Source organism: Lepidochelys kempii, chromosome 18 (genome assembly GCF_965140265.1).
Source record: "Lepidochelys kempii isolate rLepKem1 chromosome 18, rLepKem1.hap2, whole genome shotgun sequence".
Taxonomy (NCBI): domain Eukaryota; kingdom Metazoa; phylum Chordata; order Testudines; family Cheloniidae; genus Lepidochelys; species Lepidochelys kempii.
This window is the reverse complement of record NC_133273.1, coordinates 7,949,105-7,974,107: the sequence shown is the minus strand read 5'-3', so window position 1 is coordinate 7,974,107 and position 25,003 is coordinate 7,949,105. Positions and strand designations below refer to the sequence as shown.

Genomic DNA, 25,003 nt, shown 5'->3' with positions numbered 1-25,003 from the left:
AACCTCTTAAAATGTGCCCTGCAAATCAAATTTTTCTTTTCATCAAATCTCTGACTAGCATTTGCAGTTTTCCAGTCATGTCCAATACTTTTTAGTTGATTACTTGGTCTACCCAGGGTATTTTCAGAATTCTTCTATAGCACGACCGCTTGTGCCGTCTGTATTATCGACTGTTTGAAAGTCCTTGTTTCACAGCTGTAATTTAACACAGACCAAATGTACATTTTTAAGAGTCTGATTCAGATTTATGTACCATCTCATCAGACGTTTATGCTTCCAGAATGTCTCTTTCGCTCTTGCTAGTCCGATGCTGGCTTCAGGATCCCGATCTTCCATCGTCCACCGTGATGTGCCCTAAGCAGCAATAATTTCTCATTGCTGAACCGCCATGTTGATCACTGTGATCTTTCGTGTTTTCCCAGGATCCTTGCAAACCACCGGAGTTTTTGCCTGGGCCACATTCAATTCTAGACCCTATTCTGCCATTCATAGTCTTCTCCACCAACTTCATCAGACCTTCTTCTGAATCAGCCAACCGCATAATCATCAACCAGTCACCCGCCACTCCCAATATGGCCGCCTGTTGGCGCTATCTCCTGAGCCTCTCCCAATATGGCCTCCCAGTGGCTCTATCTGCACGGGGCCACTCCCAATCTGGCTTCCCATTGGCTCCATCTGCCGGCGGCCTCTCCCAATGTGGCCTCCCATTGGCTCTCTCTGCCCTCTCGCGCTCCCAATGTGGCTTCCCATTGGCTCCATCGCTCCTCAGCGGTTCAGCCCCTCCCCATAGGCCCTTCCATTGTCTCCCTACTTAGCCACTCCCAGTATGGCCGCCTAGTCTCGGCTCTGTGGTCTTTAGGGAAAGCAGCGTCCTTTCCTGTTCCGTCGCGGTGGCCTGTGGGATTGTGGCGGCCCGTTTCGCGGTGGGTGTCCACGCCCAAGATGGCGGCGGCCGTAGTCGGCGTCTCCTTGAAGCGCCGCGTGCCCGCGGTGACCCTGTGGGCGGCCGCGCGGCAGGTGAGGGGGGCCCGGCGGGCGGATACGTCAGGGAGCGGGTCGGGGGCTGGGCCCAGAGGGGGGGAGGTGGGGAGCTGCCAGGGGGCTGTGAGGGGAAAGGGGGCGGAGGGAATCCAGGAGTGAAGAGTCTCCTGGGTGCCCTGCCTGGGTCTCCTGCCCCCATCGCGCCTCTGCCAGGCCCCCCCTCATCGCCCCCTGGGAGTGGGTTGGGGGCTCCCCCGTCATCGTCACTGACTTAACGTCTGATCTTGGGCAAATCATTTCCCCTTTCAGTGCCTCAGTTTCTCTCTCTGTGAAATAGGGGCGGGCGCTGCGAGGCTGGGTAGATTTGGGGCCACCAGGGACACGTCGGTGACTTTGGTGACAGCTGTTCTGTTTGGCTAAACATGAGGTTTTTGAGAGGCACGTGAATCATTTTTAAAGTCCTCTAGGTTGGTCATGGTGCTCTCTACCGATTTATGCCAAAAATATATGAGTAAGTAATGGACATCTAGATAGGCTACGCCCTGTAGACGTTATATGTGGTGGTTACGCTACCCAAAATTGGATCTGTAATTCTCCTCTGATGTTAGCAGTGTTGGAAACTGTAGCAGGTATGTGGGTAAGGGGTAAGTATTATCTCTGTCTGTTTAATTAGAAAATGAAAATGCTGAGGTGGACGCCTGTTGAAGGCAACACAGTAAGTCAGTGGTCGATCCTGGGCTCCTGACTACAGAAATCTTGCTTTAATCGCTAGGCAGCAAAATAAATCTCTTCCCAACCCAACATGTGTTGTCTAGAAAAATACTCAAAGGAAATCTAAGGGGCTGTGTTGTCATTGTTTGAGCATAGGCCTGCCGTGGAGCACAGACAGCAGCTGCAGCAGCACCCGCTGTTCAGGCCGTAGCCCCACGTATCAAGACGTTTGCCATCTACAGATGGGATCCAGACAAGCCTGGGGACAAGCCGCACATGCAGACCTATGAAATTGATCTGAATAAGTGAGTATGCATGTCAAATTATATGGATGCTGACCCCAGAGTGCTGCTCCACAGAGATGCCTTTTCCTCTGTTAGCTTTGGAGTGGTGTAAATCCTTTGAGACTCTAGACGTGGGTTTAATTTAGTCACTCTGTAGCTGTTAATTAAAGGTCATAGCAGCTGTATTAGTTTTACATGATCATTCAAGCTATGTTAGGATGATCACTTACCGCACAGACGTGTCTCAATCATGTTATAACAAGCTTGATTTTGCCAGTGTAGATGGGACCAGATAATGTTGTCACCAGGTAAAGGAAGTAAAGGTACAACCATGTAGTACAATTCCTTTAGCCTGATGGTAACACAGGGCCAGAACGTGATAAGTAGAACTGTGTCCAGAGGAGTCCAACACAGGTGTCTCTCAAGATGATTAAAAGGATAGTTCAATTTCAGAATGTACATGAGACCCTCAAATGTCCCCAAGCCATACTAGAAACGCAAACACATCCAAGGTTTTAACATGTTTTGGAATACATGATAAAGTTTCCATGTATATTCCAAAGTGGAACCATGCTGCATGTACAGCTCATGCTGGTATATCAAGAGAAGGATCCAGCAGAAATTATGGAGGTTACATCAGCTCCTCTCAAAGTGAGCATGTGTGCCTGCCATTTATCACTTGGGTTTGCAGCTTGGGGTTGTATTAGAGATGCTCAAGTGGTAGCTGTGGCCAAGAACAGTTTTTCCCTCTGCAGTTAGCAAGAAGTGTGCAGCCTTTTCTCTGGGATGTAGGAAGGAACCTTCGTACAAACACCTGTGCCTCTGTTTCCTCAGGATCCATTGCACACTACTTGGGGTCCATTTAAGTCTATTCTGAAATTCTAAACTAATGCAGAATGTAGCCACATGCTTATTAAAAAAAAATCTTGCGGAGAGAGCTGACTCTGTTGCTACTCTGTAGCCAGCATTGGTTTCTGACTAGTTTCTGGGTGGAATTTTGTTTCTTACCTATTACATAAACCTATTTATTACATACTTGAATGATTTTGAGACCTAGCTTTCCTTATGTATTATCGCCTCATTTATGCTTAATGAGGACACTGAAACTCATAATAATAAACTCATAATTGATTTAAAGGGGAGGAGCCTGTAGCAAGGTCATTTACAATGAAAGCCTCCCCACTGTCCAACCCAGCCAGAGTTATTGATCTTTGGGGCACAGTGCGAAGCTCATCTGGTTTTTTGGTGGCTTCGTACCCCCCCAGGAATTTTGGTGAGGGGGTGTATTAAAGCACATGGGGTAGTATCTGTGTTTTATTTGATTGGGTGATATATATTTTGTCACTTGGGATTGGTTTAAATGGGCAAGCTATTGTATTTAGAATTTTTATCCTTAGTATATTTGATAGGCACTTCCTAATAGAAATGCGAAGAATAAAAAATCCAGTTTTTGTAGGATCTGTGTTCTGTAACAACAGACATATAGGCTGATAACTGGGGGGTGCAGATACTGCTCCTCAAATAAGGAAATGAATCTCTTCAGAATTTCATCAGGAGCAAAGAGGGAGTTGTTGCAAACAAGGTCAGACAAGTAACTTTGTTTCCAGAATCTAATGTGTGAAAAGAGTGGAAAGGAAATAGCTGGGCTGTGGGGAATATGCAGGTTTATTAAAGTGACTGGTTTCCATTATAGGTGTGGGCCTATGGTACTTGATGCGCTGATCAAGATAAAAAATGAGATGGACTCCACTCTGACCTTCCGCAGATCATGTAGGGAAGGTGAGGTGCTCTTTTTATAATTAATTATAAAATCAGTTATGTTGTGGATCATTTGACACACTGGGTTCTGAGAAGATACTCATCTAAACAAAAGTGGATGATGAGAGTGGATATCCTATGTCCAGAAGAACAACTCAGGATAGACCTTAGTATAGGGTGACCAGACAGCAAGTGTGAAAAATCGGGACGAAGGTGGGGGTAATAGGAGCCTATATAAGAAAAATACCCAAAAATCGGGACATCTGGTCACCCTACCTTCATATACTATACTGCCTCTGTTGCTATTAAGTACAGGGCACTTGACATCTGTCAGGTTCAAGTGCTAGGCTCATTCATAGAGGAAAGTTATCAAATAACTTTGTTTCAATCTCAGTACATCAGTCAAAATTATTGCTCCTGAGTTTTGTTTTGTTTGCTGCGAATGTTTGAAGGATTTTTCACTCTTGACCAGGTTAAATAATTAGTGTCGGGGGAAAATCAACCTTGATGATTTTAAAAGCCACTTCTGTTGTGTTCCTTTGTGTGTGCTAGAATGCAGGAGGGTAATTGGCCAAGAATTGTTTCTGGTTTTGCAAATATTTCATATACTATAAGTCCAGAAGGGACCACTGTGTTCATCTAGCCTGACCTCTAATAGAACACACGCTTCCCTGAATTAATTCCTGTTAGAATTAGAGCAGATCTTTTAGAAAAACATCCAATCCTGATTTTAAAATGTCCAGTGATGGAAAATCCACCATAATCCTTGGTAAATGGTTCCAGTGGCTAGTTGCCCTCGCTGTTCCATATTTGCAGATTATTTCTAGTCCGAATTGTCTAGCTTCAACTTCCATCCATTACCTTTGTCTGCTAGATTGAAGAGCCATCCCTCTAATATCAAATTTCTGTTCCCCATGTAAGTAATTATACACCTTAATCAAGTCATCCCTTAGTCTATTCTCTTTGATAAATTAAGTAGGTAGAAGTCTTTGAGTCTCACTGTAAGGCTTTTTTCCCAATCTTTCAGTCATTTTTTCAGCTCTTCTCTGAACCCTCTCCAATTTTTCCAATGTTCTTCTTGAAATGTGGACACCAGCACTGGACAGAGTATTCCGGTAGCAGTCACCTGAGTGTAAAATACAGGGGTAATATAACCTCTCTACTTGTAGTTAATATTCTCCTGTTTATACATCCAAGGATTACGTTAGCCCTTTTAGTCACAGTGTCGCACTAGGAGATGAGGTCCCTTCTAACCCTATGATTCTATGTAAGTATCATGTGCAGCTGATTATACATCATGACCCCTAGTCTTTTTCAAAGTCCCTGCTTCCCAGAGTAGCCCTTTATCCTTTAAATGTGGCCTAGGCTCTTCGTTCTTAGGTCTTTGATTTGACTGTCTTGAAACACACATGCTGTTCTCTTGCGCCGAGCTTACTAAGTGATGCAGATCGCTCGGTATCATTTACCTATCTTGTCATTATTTACCATTCCACCAATCTTTGTGTAGTCTACAAACTTTATCAGTTCTCTTTTTCTTCCTGGGCTTTGATAAAAATATTGAATAGTGTTGGGCCAAGAGCCAGTCTCCTGTGGGACCCTCTAGAAACACTCCCAGTTGATGGCAATTTCCCATTCACAATTACTTTTTGAGATCTATCAGCTAGCCAATTTTTTATCCATTTAATGAGTACCATGTTGATTTTGTAGCTTCTCTGTTATCCAGCCTAGCTTCTCTTGCTCAGTCCCAGGGTGAGACCATAATTCTGTTGGTAACGTCAGTGTGCTGACCTGGGAACAGTTGTGCTGTGCTGGCATGGGACAGAAAGATGGGTTGAAAGGGGGCAGAGTCCTCATTTTTAACTAATTATACAAGGTTGGAAATAAAAACCAGAAACAAATGGAAGGGGAATAGATTTCTGTTTAGTCTCAAGTACTACAATCTTTTCCCCAGAACTGTCTAAAAGACATCTGGTTTTAAATGTTGTTGCCCAGTATTGACTCTGGATATCACAACGAGGAATTTCACACTGTGCAGTTGCTTTCAGAATCTGGTGTTGAGGAAACAAATACCTAAGAGGTGGTGCTTACTCTCAGTTCAGTTCCCTATGCATTTGGAAGTAGTTGCTTTGAATATTGTTCTTTAAAAGTTTAACAGTCCCATATCGTGTTGGGCTGACCTAATATATGTCCTCTTCTGCCACAGACATTGTTTTGCTCTCCAGTCCCTATTGATAGCTTGCTGGGCTGTCAGGGTGAGGGTGCAGGAATTCCACACCAGATCCAACTAGTGGTCCAGCTAGTCCAGTACCCTGTCTAAAAGTGGCCAGTATCACATGCTTCTGAGAACAGTTCAAGAATCCGCATAATAGAATAAACAAAGGAAGCTCCTTAACCTGTTAGTTACTGTTTGGCTTATCCCCTAAACCTGGGCTTTATGCCCCTTAAAATTTTTGTGTCCGTATAAAAAGTGAATCCCTCTTTGGAACACTAAATCTCTTCGTCTCGGTGATATTTGGGACAGGTTCCACAGAATCTATTACCAGTGCAAAAAAGTGTTTCCTTTTGTTAGGCTTAAAATGGTTGCTTTTCAGTTTCGCTGGCTTTCCCGTTGTTCTTCAATTGTGGAAAGATAAATAGCAGCGTCCAATATACCTTCTGTATACCATTCATTATTTTATAATCTTCTGTCATGTCTCTTTTCTAAGCTATGCCATCCCAATTTGTTTCAATCTTCCCCTGTATCGAAGTTCACTGTGCCTTCAGTCTTCTTTGGTTTTTGGGTCACCTGTGTTAGGCCCCCTTCTGTTTTTGCTACATCCCTTTAGGGATGGAGTGACCAGATCTGAACACAGTATTCCAGCTGCGGGGGTGTGATGGATTTTATATAAAGATACTATAATCTTAATAGTTTCCATTCCATTCTTTGTAGAGCCTCAAATATGTTTTGCTTGCGTGTGTTTTTTGAACACTGCTCCAGATTGCACAGAAACTTCCAGGGAGCTGTCCACAGTTACACCCAAATCTATTTCCTGCATGGCTACAGCTTGGTAATGTGTAGGTGTAGTTCATATTACTCGTTCCAATGTGCATTACCTTACCTTTGTCAACCCTGAATTTGCCAGCTTCTGCTACAGACGCAACATAGTCATCTCTTGATGGAAGTCTGATGGAGCCTGTTTCATTGTTAAACAGTGACACTTCTGGCTGGCACAAGAGTGGCTTTGAATGAGATCCCAAGAGAATTCTGATCTTTCTTCTGGTAGAAGAGTGACAACTACACTAGCTTTTAAGATGGCATAATGGCTGGGGGAAAGGGGTAGTTTGGGGCAAGAAGGCCCCACCAAGAGGGTGAAAGGATACAAGTCCGATGCTCCATTGTCTCTTCTCTCCTTCTCAGGCATTTGTGGCTCCTGCGCTATGAACATCAATGGTGGGAACACCCTGGCCTGTACCAAAAGAATTGACACCAACCTTAGCAAGGTCTCCAAAATCTACCCTCTCCCCCATATGTATGTGGTAAAGGATCTCGTTCCGGTGAGTTTCTGCCTCTGTTGTGATTTGTGGGACCACGGATGACAGTGTTTCAGGCTATACCGTGGTTTTCAGGGATAGAGCAGCACGCTGCTGAGAGATCATTCCAAAATTCGTACCTTTATATAATGTCTTTCTAAAAAATTTTGTGACAGAACAATGAGAGCTGGGGCAGAGAGAGCTGAGTAACTGATTCCTTATTCCTGTAGCTTCATAGCCAGTGGTTACACCTGTTACTGTTAAATAGGAAGTGGGAAGTTAAAGGGGCAAATGCAACACTTATTTTGCCTGAATGTGCGTACAGAATGTCTGATCTCTTGCTAGTACAAATCATAGTAAATAGTTAATAAAATAATTTTTGTCTTTTTGTTTAAACTCAGGACATGAGTAACTTCTATGCTCAGTACAAAACCATTGAGCCTTACCTGAAGAAGAGGGATGAATCGAATCAGGGCAAAGAACAGTATCTGCAGTCTATAGAAGATCGTCAGAAACTGGTTAATACTCATGTTTTATTCCCCCCCACCCCGGTGCTTTAATTTCATCCATATAAGAATTAGGTTAGATATTTTAACAAGTCTGTCGTCGTACGTAAGTCAGGGCTGTTCCTTAGAGGTAGGTGCAGAGTGGAAGGTGCAATCATTTCACATCCCTGCTAGAATCCTTTCAGAGATTCCCTTATGTGGTGGGAATTGATTGGCTGGAATGTGGATTCTGTGGGTTTGTTTGCATGGGGAAACTAACTACATAGTGTTAGTTACCACAACTCCTATGGGTTGTAGTCTAACGTGATGGGAAAACAAGCAGTGTAGACACGGACTTAAACATCAGATCAGCTGTCTGCACTGAGGTTTTGTCTTCGCTGCCAAAGAAAAATGTTTTTGTGGTTTTTTGTTTTTGCTTTTTTTATATCAAGATAACATGCATTAGATCTCTGTGATTTTACAGCGAGGTGAGACTAGGCTTTGTAGGTATTACCTTGACGTAGCTTGGTGTGGTCAACTCTATACCCCCTATCCAAGTTAGACCTCAGCTGACTACATCATGGTAAAAACAACAGTGCCTTGTTTCCACTAGGATTTTACAGGGAAATAGCTAATGCACGTTAGCTAGCTCAGTGTGAAAACACATGTTTTTGGCATTGTGGACATAGCCATGGTGTTAAGCCACAGTTAATATTGTATAAGGTACCATGAGTCTTTGTTGGTCATGTTTTAACACACTGTTGTTTTCCCAGGTAAGTAAGCCCTTTGGGGGCTTTACACTGTTGACAGCTAAGATTGAAGATGGGAGGGCCTTTAAAGAGATTTGCCCACTGGAAAAGTCTTGAAGGAAAAAAGAAAACATTTTGAGAGAAAACATTTTACATTGCCAGTAACTTTCTGTAGGTTTCCCCTTTTGCTACAGTTGGTGGAAAAATACAGGTTTTTTTCTCTTCACACCCCAGCCTGTCTGGAAAGATCCTGCTATCAAGTTATAATTTTGTGCTAGGGACATTGGTCTGTTGCTATGGCCAGTACCATGGTGTTGCATTTGCAATATCACTGCAGTATCAAGGAGGAGCAGATGGGCTAGGTTGTCCAAAGAAGTGAAAGAGGGCTTAGTTTGAACTGCAAATATTCCTTTTTTAAAAAACAAACAAACAAAACAACCCTAAGAAATTGTTTAAAAACATGTGAGAAATAACAGGATATAATTTCTAAAGGAATATCTGAAAATTTCCAGTGTTTCTGACATATGAAGCCATCATATGACTGCTAAAAATGTCAGTGGTACCATAAAATACCAGTACAGAAAAAGGTGTGTTTATCCAGCCTTGTACCAACTGGAAAGCTCTCTAAACCGGTGTTTCTAATCTTCATAAAAAGTCCAGTTTATAGTCCAGTTGGCGCGGGGCTGGCAGCCTCCCTACCTGGAGCTCCCCAGAAGCAGTGACATGTTCCTGCTGCTCCTAGGCGAAGGAGCAGCCACGAGGGGTTTGGTGTGTGGGAGGGGATGCAGTTCCTGGTCAATGGGAGCTGGAGAGCCAGCGTTCAGCACGGGGCAGGGGCAGCATGCAGAGCCGCCTGCCGCGCCTCCACTTAAGAGCAGCAGGGACAGTTCGCCACTTGTGGAGAGCCACCCAAGGTAAGCGCCCCCAGATCCAGCACCCCAAAGCCCCTACTGTGCACTTGTCCCGAGCCGCCACCCAAACTCCCTCCCGGAGCCCATGTCCTGCATCCCCTCCCACGCCCCAAACTCCCTCCCTCTTAGTTAACTGGAATTTTTCACTTACCGGCACCCCCCATTCCCCCAGCATGCCAGATAAAAAAGCTTTTACTGTACGTTGTTTAACAAAAACCCCAGAATTTCCCATCCAAAGGTCTGAAAGTCTGGATTAGGGTATGGAAAAGATGCCATGGTGCCATCTGTATATGGGATGATTAAATTAAAAGTCCTGTCAGCTTTCCTTTTATAAAGTGACATCCATTTGAAATCTCATCAGTTTAAAAAAAATGAATTAAAAGTCTTTTCAGTTGCTATATAGTGCTGGAGTCTGATACTACCAATGTTTCGGGTTTTGCTGTTTTTTCTAAAAAAAATTCTTATCTTGCTTTATGAAAACCTACACAAAGCAAAACTGACCAGGCACGATGTGGTGTCAAATGCACAAAGTAAACTGAAAAAACAAAACATTTTTCTCAAATCTTTTATTTCTTGTAATCTCGGGTATTACTACTAACTGCTAAAAGTTTTGAGAAAGAAGCTAATTTCAGTTTGACTTTGTCCTTTTAAGTCTTCCAAAAATACATTGAAACCTTTTCTCCAGTCATACAGCACTTTTGCCACAAACTCTGATTAGCTTCTTGAAACTTAAGCTTCAATTTTTTAGGAAAATATAGTTGAAGTATTGAAAATGAGTTTGATACTTCCTACATTTGGAAGGATTTCACTGCAGTACAACCCATCTCTTCTCCTGTAGACTTATTTTATTGCTCCTCTTTGCTGATAAATTTATTCTTGTATTTTTAATTCAAAACCTTCAGAATTGCAGTCCTGTGCAAATAGGGTTCATTCTTTAAAAGGGGAGCCCAGTTAGAGTGTATCCCCAAGAAGCAATACTCAGAAATTAAGTTTAAATCAGATCAAGCAACAACCTTTAACTTGAGGTGGGGGGAAGGACATAGAGGACCCTCTTACAAAAATGACCCTATTACTTTTATTTTTTCTTACTTATCAGAGGACTACTTATTCCTGACTTGTGTTCATCCATAGTCTACGCTTGGGAGTTCTACTATGAAATAATGGACTATTGTGTTCCTAGCTACAGGCGTTGTGTCCACACTGGCCTAGAGGTCCAGTGCCGTACTGTATAGTACATCTCCTTTTTTTCTTTTTTTTTTCTCTCAGTGTCCCTAATAAATGGAACTCTGAACAGTCAGGATACGATAATTGTCTGTTTTCATATAATGTGCCGGATCCTGTGATGCTCCAGCAAATAGTTAAAGGAAAAACACAACTCCAGTGTTTTGTATATAGAAGTGGCTTCATGCTGTGGCTGGGAGAGCAGGGATGGTATGACTGCCCTAAGTTGTATTTGTGGATCTGTTCAAAACACATGGTAAAATACCACTTCTGTTCTTTAGTGGTTTTGCCCTCCTTTTTTGGTAGCCTTCACTATTTCCTTCTCCTCCTGGGAATGTTGACTTGAGCTATGATCAGCTCTTGATGCTTCCATGCTTTTCCTTACAAGCCCAGTGTGGCCTGCTTGAAACAAGCTGTTGGAATGTAAGCATTGTTTTCTCTTCCACTTCTCCTACTCCCCCACTATTTTCATTGCCCCCTCCCTCCACAAAGAATCTTATTACAATACAGCCAGAAGTAAAGGATCCCTGGCTTCCTGTTTCGAAGCACCAACTGACAGTAATCTCTCTGCAAGTGCAGAAACTGGTCCTTTGCCACACTTCGCATGGGAACATATGGAAGTAGGAAGTCACAAGGGGGAAGAGGGTGGCCAGGGAAGCACATGTCTGTGAAGATCACCTTTCAGAAGAATTGTTTCATAGATAATGTCGTGCATTGCTGGCTCTCCTTTCTCCCGTTTGTATTCAGGACGGACTCTATGAGTGCATTCTGTGTGCCTGCTGCAGTACCAGCTGCCCCAGTTACTGGTGGAACGGAGACAAATACCTGGGCCCTGCAGTGCTTATGCAGGTAAGAAGAAGGTAACTGCTGTGTCGTGGGGGAGGGGCGGGGCGGGGGCAGGGCGGCATGATGGTGTTTGATAAAACAGGGTTGTTGAGTTACTTTCTGGCACTTCCCCTTTTTTCTGAAGCCAGTGGAAATGTGCAATGTGGCACTGTAAATCCTTTTAAGGGGGTCTTGTTTACTCAGAGCTCAAGAGCAAGGGGATTTAGTAAATAACCTTAAATATATTAAAACACTATAAAATATATTTGACACTAAACTGGGAGGAGTGGTGGATACGCTGGAGGGTAGGGATAGGATACAGAGGGACCTAGACAAATTGGAGGATTGGGCCAAAAGAAATCTGATGAGGTTCAACAAGGACAAGTACATAGTCCTGCACTTAGGACGGAAGAACCCAATGCACCACTACAGACTAGGGACCGAATGGCTCGGCAGCAGTTCTGCAGAAAAGGACCTAGGGGTGACAGTGGACGAGAAGCTGGGTATGAGTCAGCAGTGTGCCCTTGTTGCCAAGAAGGCCAATGGCATTTTGGGCTGTATAAGTAGGGGCATTGCCAGCAGATTGAGGGATGTGATCGTTCCCCTCTATTTGACACTGGTGAGGCCTCATCTGGAGTACTGTGTCCAGTTTTGGGCCCCGTGCTACAAGAAGGATGTGGAAACATTGGAAAGAGTCCAGCAGAGGGCAACAAAAATGATTAGGGAACTGGAACACATGACTTATGAGGAGAGGCTGAGGCAACTGGGGATGTTTAGTCTACGGAAGAGAAGAATGAGGGGGGATTTGATAGCTGCTTTCAACTACCTGAAAGGGGGTTCAAAAGAGGATGGCTCTAGACTGTTCTCAGTGGTAGCAAATGACAGAACAAGGAGTAATGGTCTCAAGTTGCAGTGGGGGAGATTTAGGTTGGATATTAGGAAAAACTTTTTCACTAGGAGGGTGGTGAAACACTGGAATGCGTTACCTAGGGAGGTGGTGGAATCTCCTTCCCTAGAAGTTTTTAAGGTCAGGCTTGACAAAGCCCTGGCTGGGATGATTTAGTCGGGGATCAGTCCTGCTTTGATCAGGGGGTTGGACTAGATGACCCTTCCAACCTTGATATTTTATGAAAATAAATTTTGAAAAGTCAGTAGCTCCACACGGGGATGCACCTCTCTCTAATCCTGTGTAATTCATCCCCAGTTAGTGTTGGTTATTCACTCGAAGCCCTGCTTGTTGTGAACAGTGTGGATGGGGCATGGTACAGATGTTATGAAAGGCCTTGTGATACTACTTAAGGGTTAGGTAATGAGCGTTTTTCATTATCTAACAGCCTGAAGAGCAGTAAGGCACAAATAGAAGGTATCTTGTTTTTCCACTGCTTACCAGAGGCTGGCTTGCTCTTCTGGATGATGCACATAGACTAACTGGGTCATGTTCTTTACTGTCCTTTAGAGATCCCCTTTTTTTTTCCTCATTCCAAAGAAGGGTATTAAACCCACTTCCTGGCTTGTTCCAAAAGATCAGTGGGTCAGTACTGAATATAATACATTGTAGAGAGAGAGAGACTGAGCGCAAGATAGAAAGCCAGGAATTCCTGAGTTCAAATTCCAGCTCTGAGACTCTCTCTCTGTGACTATGATATTTTCTCTAATTTTTCTCCCTCAGTTTCCTTGCCTGTGATGTTAAAATGATAGTAATACTTGCTTACCTCACATGGGTGTTCTGAGCAAATAACACTTTCTAAAGTGCCTTGAAGATGAAAACTACTTAGTAGTTTTCATCTTCATCTTACCTGTCATGTTAATGCACTGAGCATATTGCACTGTCAGAGGAAGCAAATTAATCACTGTTCCATTGATGAAAGATCACATTAGCTATTGCAACAATTTCCAGATATTTTAACTAATTACTTCCAATAACAATTGCACCCAAGATTTTAAAGAAGTAGTTGGATTTTTGCAGCATATTAAAGGAAGTGATTTAGACTCCGCCCTGAAAGCCTTAAGTTAAATCATGCTTTTGATATGTATCTTTAATCAAATGCTTTTTTCCAAGTATGGAAGGATACAGCATGCCCAGTAACGCTCTGCTTTTCAGGCATATCGCTGGATGATTGACTCCAGAGATGACTACACAGAAGAACGTCTGGCACAGCTTGAGGACCCATTTTCCCTCTACCGCTGTCATACCATCATGAACTGCACACAGACTTGCCCCAAGGTACGTATCCCTCTGACAGCATGTACCCCTATGTTCACCCCTTTTTCAACACTATGATAAATTTCGTACAAAGTATGCCTTGTGAGGTATCATTTGAAAACTCATAATTTACTGATCATTATTGTTCTGGTAAAATATGTGGTGGTGATGTATATAAAGTTATAGGATTCTGCTGTATGATATTAACACAGCAATGTTCCAAGTCTGGGGAAGAGTCAAACCAGTTCCCCAGAGACACAAGTTTAGCCGACACCTCAGCCAGATGTCAGCAAGATCAAATGGACTATCACCTGATTAAGTGGCCACCCTTTGGCAGGAAAGAGGATGTGGGCAAAAATCTACATCTTGACAAAAAGAAACAGCTGGGGGTTCTGTCCACACAGACTTTGTCTCCTGAACCTCAGCTGGAGATGATCCTCAAAGAGGAGAAAGAGTTCTAAAAAGAGATAGGAGATGCCCCAAATTATCTGTTCCTCCTTTCTACCCACGGTTTCCATAACACCTGAAGAACAAATTAAACAGCTTCGGACTGGGGGAGGGATCTTGGCTGAAAGATTCAGGCTTTGTCTACACAGGCAAGTGAAAGACACCACTTTTGTCATTCAGAGATGTTTAAAAAAAAAAAAAACACTCCCGCCCCCGAAAGACAGAAGTTTTGTTGACAAGAAGTGCCGGTGTGAACAGCGCTTTGTAAAATGCTAATGCCACTCGTTTAAGGTGGAAGTTTCTCTCAGCAGGAGAGCTGCCGACAAGCAGTGGCTAGGCTGCACGTCTTTTAACAGCACAGCTGTGTCGCTAAACACTGCATAGTGTATATATAGCCTCAGTCATTACCTTCTTTCTACTGTTAATAAACTTGTCTTATTGTTTTATCTAGACCGGTGGTTCTCAACCTTTCCAAACTACTGTTCCTCCTTTCAGGAGTCTCAAGCTCGAGCCCTCTCCTTGGGGCTCAAGCGTGTATCTTAGCTTTGTGGAGCCCCAGGGAGTAGCCCTGCTTGGCACCCCTAATATAGGCCCTGCATTTGCGACACCTCCCCCCTCCCCCCAAAAAACCTGTCCTGTGACCTCCAGGTTGAGAAACACTGATCTAAATTAATTGACATATGTTAGGGGGCTTATTCCTTCACCCACTTACTTCCCTGGTCCTCACATGAACAGAGAGCAACAATACCCGAAGTCCAAAGGTGCAAACAATTCGATGTTTATTGGGTTGAACTTCCAGCAAGCATGATTTCTGTTTCCTTCCTTAGTATCCTCCTTCCCAGTTCTGACACCACAGAGCCTTCCACCTGTGTCTCTGTTCCCATTCCTGCCCTTAGCAAAACATGATTCCAATTTTCCCCCCTTCCACCCACCCAACCACCCACTTCCTGATTGACTGCAGATTATATAGTAAAACTTGAGTTCTGCTTAGCTATACCTTAACCAATCATTTTCCTGAAATTTAACTAACCAATCCTAACATATTGTAACATGATTATGTAACCAATTATATCCCACCACCTTAATTAGTTTACACCCAGCAAAATTAATTATACAGCAGACAGAAACAATCACAGGGTATGTCTACACTACGAAATTAGGTCGAATTTATAGAAGTCGGTTTTTTAGAAATCGGTTTTATATATTCGAGTGTGTGTCCCCACAGAAAATGCTCTAAGTGCATTAAGTGCATTTACTCGGCAGAGCGCTTCCACAGTACCGAGGCAAGCGTCGACTTCCGGAGCGTTGCACTGTGGGTAGCTATCCCACAGTTCCCGCAGTCTCCGCTGCCCATTGGAATTCTGGGTTCAGATCCCAATGCCTGATGGGGCTAAAACATTGTCGCGGGTGGTTCTGGGTACATATCGTCAGGCCCCCGTTCCCTCCCTCCCTCCCCCCGTGAAAGCAAGGGCAGACAATCATTTTGCGCCTTTTTTCTGTGCGGACGCCATACCAAGGCAAGCATGGAGGCCGCTCAGCTCATTTTGGCAATTAGGAGCACATTAACCACCACACGCATTATCCAGCAGTATATGCAGCACCAGAACATGGCAACGCGATACCGGGCGAGGAGTCGACGTCAGCGCGGTCCCGTGAGTGATCAGGACATGGACACAGATTTCTCTGGAAGCATGGGCCCTGCCAATGCATGCATCATGGTGCTAATGGGGCAGGTTCATGCTGTGGAACGCCGATTCTGGGCTCGGGAAACAAGCACAGACTGGTGGGACCGCATAGTGTTGCAGGTCTGGGACGATTCCCAGTGGCTGCGAAACTTTCGCATGCGTAAGGGCACTTTCATGGAACTTTGTGACTTGCTTTCCCCTGCCCTGAGGCGCATGAATACCAAGATGAGAGCAGCCCTCACAGTTGAGAAGCGAGTGGCGATAGCCCTGTGGAAGCTTGCAACGCCAGACAGCTACCGGTCAGTTGGGAATCAATTTGGAGTGGGCAAATCTACTGTGGGGGCTGCTGTGATGCAAGTAGCTCACGCAATCAAAGATCTGCTGATATCAAGGAAAATGTGCAGGTCATAGTGGATGGCTTTGCTGCAATGGGATTCCCTAACTGTGGTGGGGCTATAGACGGAACCCATATCCCTATCTTGGCACCGGAGCACCAAGCTGCCGAGTACATAAACCGCAAGGGGTACTTTTCGATAGTGCTGCAAGCTCTGGTGGGTCACAAGGGACGTTTCACCAACATCAACGTGGGATGGCCGGGAAAGGTGCATGATGCTCGCATCTTCAGGAACTCTGGTCTGTTTCAAAAGCTGCAGGAAGGGACTTTATTCCCAGACCAGAAAATAACTGTTGGGGATGTTGAAATGCCTATATGTATCCTTGGGGACCCAGCCTACCCCTTAATGCCATGGCTCATGAAGCCGTACACAGGCAGCCTGGACAGTAGTCAGGAGCTGTTCAACTACAGGCTGAGCAAGTGCAGAATGGTGGTAGAATGTGCATTTGGACGTTTAAAGGCGCGCTGGCGCAGTTTACTGACTCGCTTAGACCTCAGCAAAACCAATATTCCCACTGTTATTACTGTTTGCTGTGTGCTCCACAATATCTGTGAGAGTAAGGGGGAGACGTTTATGGCGGGGTGGGAGGTTGAGGCAAATCGCCTAGCTGCTGGTTACGCGCAGCCAGACACCAGGGCGGTTAGAAGAGCACAGGAGGGCGCGGTACGCATCAGAGAAGCTTTGAAAACCAGTTTCATGACTGGCCAGGCTACGGTGTGAAAGTTCTGTTTGTTTCTCCTTGATGAAACCCCCCGCCCCTTGGTTCACTCTACTTCCCTGTAAGCTAACCACCCTCCCCTCCTCCCTTTAATCATTGCTTGCAGAGGCAATAAAGTCATTGCTGCTTCACAGTCATGCATTCGTTATTCATTCATCACACAGATAGGGGGATGACTACCAAGGTATCCCAGGAGGGGTGGTGGAGGAGGGAAGGAAAATGCCACACAGCACTTTAAGCACAGCACTTTAAAAGTTTACAACTTTAAAATGTATTGAATGACAGCCTTCTTTTTTTTGGGCAATCCTCTGTGGTGGAGTGGCTGGTTGGCCGGAGGCCCCCCCACCGCGTTCTTGGGCGTCTGGGTGTGGAGGCTATGGAACTTGGGGAGGAGGGCGGTTGGTTACAGAGGGGCAGCAGTGGCAGTCTGTGCTCCAGCTGCCTTTGCTGCAGCTCAACCATACACTGGAGCATACTGGTTTGGTCCTGCAGCAGCCTCAGCATTGAATCCTGCCTCCTCTCATCACGCTGCCGCCACATTTGAGCTTCAGCCCTCTCTTCAGCCCGCCACTTACTCTCTTCAGCCCGCCACCTCTCCTCCCGGTCATTTTGTGCTTTCCTGCACTCTGACATTATTTGCCTCCATGCATTCGTCTGTGCTCTGTCAGTGTGGGAGGACAGCATGAGCTCGGAGAACATTTCAGTGCGAGTGCGTTTTTTTTTCTTTCTAAGCTTCACTAGCCTCTGGGAAGGAGAAGATCCTGTGATCATTGAAACACATGCAGCTGGTGGAGAAAAAAAAAGGGACAGCGGTATTTAAAAAGACACATTTTATAAAACAGTGGCTACACTCTTTCAGGGTAAACCTTGCTGTTAACATTACATACATAGCACATGTGCTTTCGTTACAAGGTCGCATTTTGCCTCCTCCCACCGCGTGACTGCCCCCTCAACCTTCCCCCCTCCCTGTGGCTAACAGCGGGGAACATTTCTGTTTAGCCACAGGCAAACAGCCCAGCAGGAATGGGCTCCTCTGAGTGTCCCCTGAAGAAAAGCACTCTATTTCAACCAGGTGACCATGAATTATATCTCACTCTCCTGAGGATAACACAGAGAGATAAAGAACGGATTTTGGTTGAATGCCAGCAAAGATACACTGCAATGCTTTGTTCTACAGTGATTCCCGAGTACGTGTTACTGGCCTGCAGTGGTAAAGCGTCCTACTATGAAGGACGAAATAAGGCTGCCCTCCCCAGAAACCTTTTGCAAAGGCTTTAGGACTACATCTAGGAGAACCGCAAATGCCAGGGCAAAGTAATCCTTTCACATGCTTGCTTTTAAACCATGTATAGCATTTTAAAAAGTACACTCACCAGAGGTCCCTTCTCCGCCTGCTGGGTCCAGGAGGCAGCCTTGGGTGGGTTCGGGGGGTACTGGCTCCAGGTCTAGGGTGAGAAACAGTTCCTGGCTGTCGGGAAAACCGGTTTCTCCGCTTGCTTGCTGTGAGCTATCTACAACCTCCTCATCATCATCATCTTCTTCGTCCCCAAAACCTGCTTCCGTATTGCCTCCATCTCCATTGAAGGAGTCAAACAACACGGCTGGGGTAGTGGTGGCTGAACCCCCTAAAATGGCATGCAGCTCATCATAGAAGCGGCATGTTTGGGACTCTGACCCAGAGCGGCTGTTCGCCTCTCTGGTTTTCTGGTAGGCTTGCCTCAGTTCCTTCAGTTTCACGCGGCACTGCTTCGGGTCCCTGTTATGGCCTCTGTCCTTCATGCCCTGGGAGATTTTCACAAAGGTTTTGGCATTTCGAAAACTGGAACGGAGTTCTGATAGCACGGATTCCTCTCCCCAAACAGTGATCAGATCCCGTACCTCCCGTTCGGTCCATGCTGGAGCTCTTTTGCGATTCTGGGACTCCATCATGGTCACCTGTGCTGATGAGCTCTGCATGGTCACCTGCAGCTTGCCACGCTGGCCAAACAGGAAATGAGATTCAAAAGTTCGCGGTTCTTTTCCTGTCTACCTGGCCAGTGCATCTGAGTTGAGAGTGCTGTCCAGAGCGGTCATAATGGAGCACTCTGGGATAGCTCCCGGAGGCCAATACCATCGAATTGTGTCCACAGTACCCCAAATTCGAGCCGGCAACGTCGATTTAAGCGCTAATCCACTTGTCGGGGTGGAGTAAGGAAATCGATTTTAAGAGCCCTTTAAGTCGAAATAAAGGGCTTCATTGTGTGGACGGGTGCAGGTTTACATCGATTTAACGCTGCTAAATTCGACCTAAAGTCCTAGTGTAGACCAGGGCACAGAACCAGACAGATTATACAGACAAACAATAGCAAAGTGGGAACTATAATGACAAAACAATACAGAAGTGAGGATTTCACATCCCAGCTATTGATAAGTGAGTTCTTGCCAGACCGGATGCTATCAAACTAAGTTTCCTTTTACATTTTCTAGGCACTTCCCTTTCTCTGGAGGTGATATGCACTATCAGGACAGGATTGTATTCCTAACAGCCCAATAGCACTTTATTTCAATGTGACTAGTTTGGAATGTGAGGACGTGACTGTTCACTTCCCAGCTTATGGCTGCCTCTGTTGCTTAGCCAAAGGCCTTAGCCTAAGCACAGGGCCTCAGACTGTCACAGTAAGAGAAGGCCCTTACACTGGCAGACTGATTTTGATTCTTTCTTTTATACCTCTATAACTAGCCAAGTGATAAGAATACACCTAAATTCTTAGAGTGTAGGCCTTTACAGACAGACCTGAATATCTATATCCTAACAACATACCCCCTGGAAGACCTCTGTATGCACCCAGGAGTACACATACTCCTGGTTGAGAACCACTGTGACTGGAGTCCCAGGGGAGCCAGCTGAGGTCGCTCGATTAGGGTGAACAGTAAAGAATGGGGCAGACAATCCCTGAAGCTGGTGGATATTCCAATACTTAGATTTACCAAGCCAGCACACAACAGCTTCTACAATACCTCACTGGTTACCCAGAAGCCAACAACACTGTTCCCTTAAAGCAACCCAGCCTCAGGCCTCCGCCCAGACACCCAAGTCAAATATGATGAGGATTACTGAAAATCTTATTCATCATATAAAAAATTCTACCAATCCCAAAGGATCAGACACATTACCTCCCAGGTTAATGAATATTCCAGATCTTACCCAAATAGATGCTTTCAGCCAGTTCTTATTAACTAAACTAAAATTTATTAAAAAATAAGAGTATATTGGTTAAAAGATCAGTATACATACAGACATGAGTACAATTCTTGAGATTCAGATTCATAGCAGAGATGGGAGCTTTGTAGTTGCAAAGAGCTCTTTCAGAATTAGTTCATAGCTTATATTCCGATATATATTCAGGGTGGTCCAGTCAGGAATCTCAGCCTTGTGGCTTAAGCTTCCCTTGCATGAAGTCTCAAGCAGAATCTGAGATATAATAAAAGGATTGGGACCCATAACATCTCTATATAGTTTCAGGCCTTCTTGTAACAGCTCGGAGTCCTTCAGTGAACAACAGGCAATTATGGAGACTTTTGAAGTAGATCCATTTCCTAAGCATCACTGGTAATTATCTACACAGATTAACATAAGGCAATTGCCTGTTTTTCCACCATTCACAGATGATTTGCTATACATTTCAAGGAGAGATGAATATAGGATATCCTATGTTTACAGTTCATTTAAATGTTAAGATGTCCTTTTGATCTCTGAATTCACAATACAGCATAGCCAGGGACTGTTTGATTACATTGTTAACCTCTACCAATATATATGTAAACACACACAAACACAAAAGTTATCTACTAATGTGTCTTTAAGAGTTGGATTTGTATCATTTATCCTGCGGGATGTTTAACCCTTTCTGGTCATGCGTCACAAACCACTGATCTAGACCGGGGTGTTTGGATTGAAGTGTTTGGGAAGCTCCATTTAGGATAACAAGATCTGTGCATCTCATTTTCTATTAATAACATGACAGACTTTATATGAGCTTGTGTTGCCCAGTAGAGGGCTGGGCAGTACAAGGTGTTCATTTCTTGGGGGAAAGTCCGGGACTGGGAATTTGCTGGTGTTGCTCTGCTGTGTAATTCAAAGGTGGCTGGCCATAGCACCCTTCACAGTATAACAGGGAGTAACTTACATGCCGGAGGCTGTGTGTGATCAAATCAGGAGTGGTAGCTCTCACAACAAAGCAGTGTAAAAAGCATCCCAGGTTGGAGAACTGAGGGGATACAGCTGATCACCGGGTCAGATTGTGCCCTGGGTAAGGTCACACCCTCCCTGCCTGATCTCACTGCTAGGATGTTTGCAAAGATGATGTGCGGTGGGAGCAGGTGAGTAGAGTCCCATGTAGGTTGTTAGACGATCAGGTTGAGGAATGAGAGCGCATCAGGCTGAACAAAACTTTAAACTTGCCCTCTGAAATGTGCTGTATGTTCTTGTGTGTGAACAATCAGCTGCTGCACTTGTATAGCAATAAGTGAAACCTTTCATGGAATGGAACGGTGACTGAAGCTCACTGTTTGTATTACAAGCAATTGTGACATCTCTTCTCCCTCACCAGTGGGGGTCATAGGTGCAGGGGTACTTGCACTCAGTCTGTGGGCCCAATGACTGGGGTGCGAGCAAGAAAGTCTCTTGACTAACATGTTTGTGAAATGCTGGGATTTTTTCCTAGGAACATATGCACCCCCTTAGCAAGGGGCCTCATTATCTCCCACCCACCCTAAAAAAAAAATCCAGGAAAGAGTCTTATGAGCTCCAAGAAAAGGAGTACTAGTGGCACCTAAGAGACTAACCAATTTATTTGAGCATGAGCTTTCGTGAGCTACCGGATGCAAGACTCCAGAAAGTCTTGAAAGCTGCCTTCTTAGGGGATATTTGCCATGCACTTCAACTCAATTAGGCACAATTAGTAATCTCTGCTTCAGAGATTAGGGCTATAATAGCAGTGGGAGGTGCAGGTAATGACTGCAGTGCCTTCACTGAGTTGTGGTAGGCGAGGGAAGTCTATCATGGTTCTAAATATTGGTGTTAGACCATCAAGAGCAGTACGTTTATCCTCTAAATAAGTATCTGTTCATATTCCTGCCATTCAGGGTATCATTGAAGTGCTATATAGTGTGTGAGTGTGTGAAGATGCTAAAGTGGGCTTCAGCTATGTCTGGGAATTGTAATGCAGTGGGAGCCTGTTACCAGGGCCAGTTTAGGTAGCTCCCAGTTTGCTTGTTAATAATGTGCAGATCGCTACATTCAGAACCATGGGAATGAATTTTTCAAATCAAATCTGTGCAGAAAGTAAAATCTCCATCATGCAGTGACCTAGTGAGTTGTCATGGCAGATAATCAAGTTTGAAGGGGTCTAGCTCTCCTGCAAATAGTAGTAGTCTTTAACTCTACGTGGGTTGCATCTGGAAAGGTGTGAAATTCTTCCCTATAGCTTTTTGAAAACAGCAAAGAAATTGCTTCTAATCAGATTTACAACTGAAAGCCCACTACCTAGTAGGCAGGAGGCAAATGCCTGCTCCAGGACTACATAACTCTTGGAAGTAAGATTCTCAGGGATCATCCATCTCTACAAGTGCTGATCACTAAAACTCAGTGCTTCTGTGCGTATTAAATTGTGATTCCAGGTTACATTTATTGCTGACTTCTACAGAATGTAGGTAACTAGTTACATTTGGAGCTAGATCATCAGTTGATGTGAACTGATGTAGTTCCCTTGAAGTCACTGTTCATCTATACTAACAGAAGATCCTGTGTGCGTGTGCACAGGTGAGAGAGAGACAATTGTGTGAGCATTATAATGAAGCAGCTAATCATGGGTTTTGCGTTTCTTACCGGTATCTGACTTATTAGTTAATAATCACCATGTTTCAACCTAGACACTGTAACCCTGGGTCTTCCCTTGGTCATATCTGAATTCTCCATGATTAGCGGTCTGGCAGGGTGCTTGTGATTTTGCCCTTTTATGTTGAGATTAAGCATACTCATTTAGTTAGGCAGCACTACAGGATTATATAAAGTCCTTTCACGGCATGAATGGTGGCTCTACAATACAACAACAACAACATCCTTTGGAAAACTGAACAACCAGAAGCACGATGGTGTGCTAGAATCATTTTTGTGTTGTAGCCTGAAGTGCTTTTGCTTTCTATACCTCAGGTTCCATTTAAGATGCGGTTCTTTCTTTTCTCCTAGTTTTAAATAAAACATTAGGTTTTGTATCTTGACTCCAGTGAAACTTACACAGGAGACCATCTTGATTAGGCAAGCTCCTGCCTTCGGAGCCCATGTGAAAATACCTCCAAATGTATTGAGTACAACGCTGCTCCAACTTAATCAAGAGATCTTATCTCTCTGAGCCATTAGGTTTGTTGTCAGTCCCTTGAGTGGGTGCTTGTTAGGTCTTGCTGTATTCAGACCAAAAGATAACAAATCATTTTGTTTCTTAAAATGACATGGGCTGGTGCTAACAAATATATATTGTGGCCCAGGAAGGGGCTGCAAACATTTGAACGAGGGCCTTTTTTGGAGATTTTATCGGTCAGAATTGGGCACCGTTGCAGAGAGGCAGCTACCTGCTGGATATGTCCCCACTCAACCCACCTGGCTTGCCTCTTCCTCTCCTCTCCTCCCCCCACCCCCAGACATTGCTCCACTCCTTCCCTGAAAAGTTGGAATTGGGAGTGCAGTGACTTTGCATCATCTCACGTTATGGTATGCAGAGACATCCAGGATATTGCCTGTCTTGTCTGGGGTAGATCATAACTGAGTGGCTCCCCTGTGCACCATATCATGCGAACAACCAAAAGGAGACACCATACTGGGGCTTGCCATGGGAGCAGGTGGACTCTACTTTTATTTTTCAAAATGAGAAGGCGTGGATTTTGCAGCCCACACTCTGCCAGCTTGCCTCAGTGGGGCTGGCGTGGCTGTGAGCTTACAACACTAACCCACGTTGATGTAAAGGAAACTCTATTAAGTGTAGTGTTAATTTCTCTGTCTGCTAACTGTTACACTTTGTCTTTGTAGGGACTGAACCCTGGAAAAGCAATTGCCGAAATCAAGAAAATGATGTCAACTTACAAAGAGAAGGCAGTCAGCGCATAATGCTGTTTCTTAATCATAGACGTAAAACGCACATACTGTAGCTGAAGGTAATTTATATATGATTTAGAAAGAGGGTTCCAGCAGGGACTCATGTTTTCCAGAGATATGCATGTACAATAAATACTGTAAAGAACAAATAAGAGCTCCTACTATATTAATATAATTGAACCAACTTCTCTCTCTCCCCTGTGCCTCCTGGATGAATTTGTAAAGTCCAGCTGAAGTCTGAAATTGGTTGACCTCTGGTGTGTGCAGGTTATGGGAGTGCTACACCTCAGGCTTCACTCTAAGATTCTGGATATGGGGAGGTCATCTGTTTCCACGTTGGCACCACAGCAAAGTAGTAACCCGAAGACGATAATTCATCTAATAACGTTCATTCAAATATAGCCATCGCTGAGGTTAAAGGTATGGGAGAAGCTTTCAAGGAAGGTGTGTGGGTAGAAATTACATGTGATGTGGGAATCATCAGCCTGAAAATTTGGGAGGTTTTATGGGAAGAACCTTGCCTGTCAATGAAACTGTAACTACCTAGGCAAGTGCTATGCTGCCTCAGACCAGTGGTCTCCCAGCCCGAGAACTTAATGATCCAACCAGCACAACAAATTCAGGGATGAATCCTGGTCAGGCACTGCATACATTGCGTACATGCTAAGAAGTTGTCCGCATCAGATGCTTCCGAGTGCAAGAAACCCTGTAATGCAAAACTGTGGAATAAGCTACCCATAGTGGAATGTTATTTATTCCCCTGTTAGTTACTGGTCTGCTCTGAAGCACGAGGAGTTACATCCCTCCTGAAGCATACTTCTATTTAATGGAACCCTGCGTGTTCTTATTCATATAACTATCTGCTCCTTTTTTGAGTACTTAGAACTCTGGGGTGCTCTCAGAACTTGTGGCAATGAGTTCCATAGGTTGGCTATGGATTGTGGTTAAATCAATTTTCAATTTGCTTCCTTTTCAGTCTCATTGAGTGCCCCGT

The 25,003-nt window shown here is 44.5% G+C and overlaps 1 protein-coding gene across 1 annotated transcript; it reads left to right on the top strand.

Moving 5' to 3' along the window:
- Positions 1-891: 891 nt before the first annotated feature.
- SDHB (succinate dehydrogenase complex iron sulfur subunit B) lies at positions 892-24,161 on the top strand. The gene is made up of 8 exons (XM_073316327.1): positions 892-1,017; positions 1,849-1,997; positions 3,670-3,755; positions 7,132-7,268; positions 7,646-7,762; positions 11,358-11,459; positions 13,537-13,659; positions 23,944-24,161. Exons 1-8 carry the CDS (start codon positions 943-945, stop codon positions 24,019-24,021), a joined length of 867 nt encoding a protein of 288 aa, XP_073172428.1. The 5' UTR covers positions 892-942; the 3' UTR covers positions 24,022-24,161.
- Positions 24,162-25,003: the final 842 nt, after the last annotated feature.

What these genes read in the sequence shown, in the direction of transcription:
- SDHB (XM_073316327.1), top strand. Translation starts at nt 943, where the DNA reads ATGGCGGCGGCCGTAGTCGGCGTCTCCTTGAAGCGCCGCGTGCCCGCG. An exon ending in CCGCAGATCATGTAGGGAAG is followed by an intron (nt 3,756 to 7,131) that starts GTGAGGTGCTCT and finishes TCTCCTTCTCAG; the next exon opens with GCATTTGTGGCTCCTGCGCT. An exon ending in GCACACAGACTTGCCCCAAG is followed by an intron (nt 13,660 to 23,943) that starts GTACGTATCCCT and finishes TTGTCTTTGTAG; the next exon opens with GGACTGAACCCTGGAAAAGC.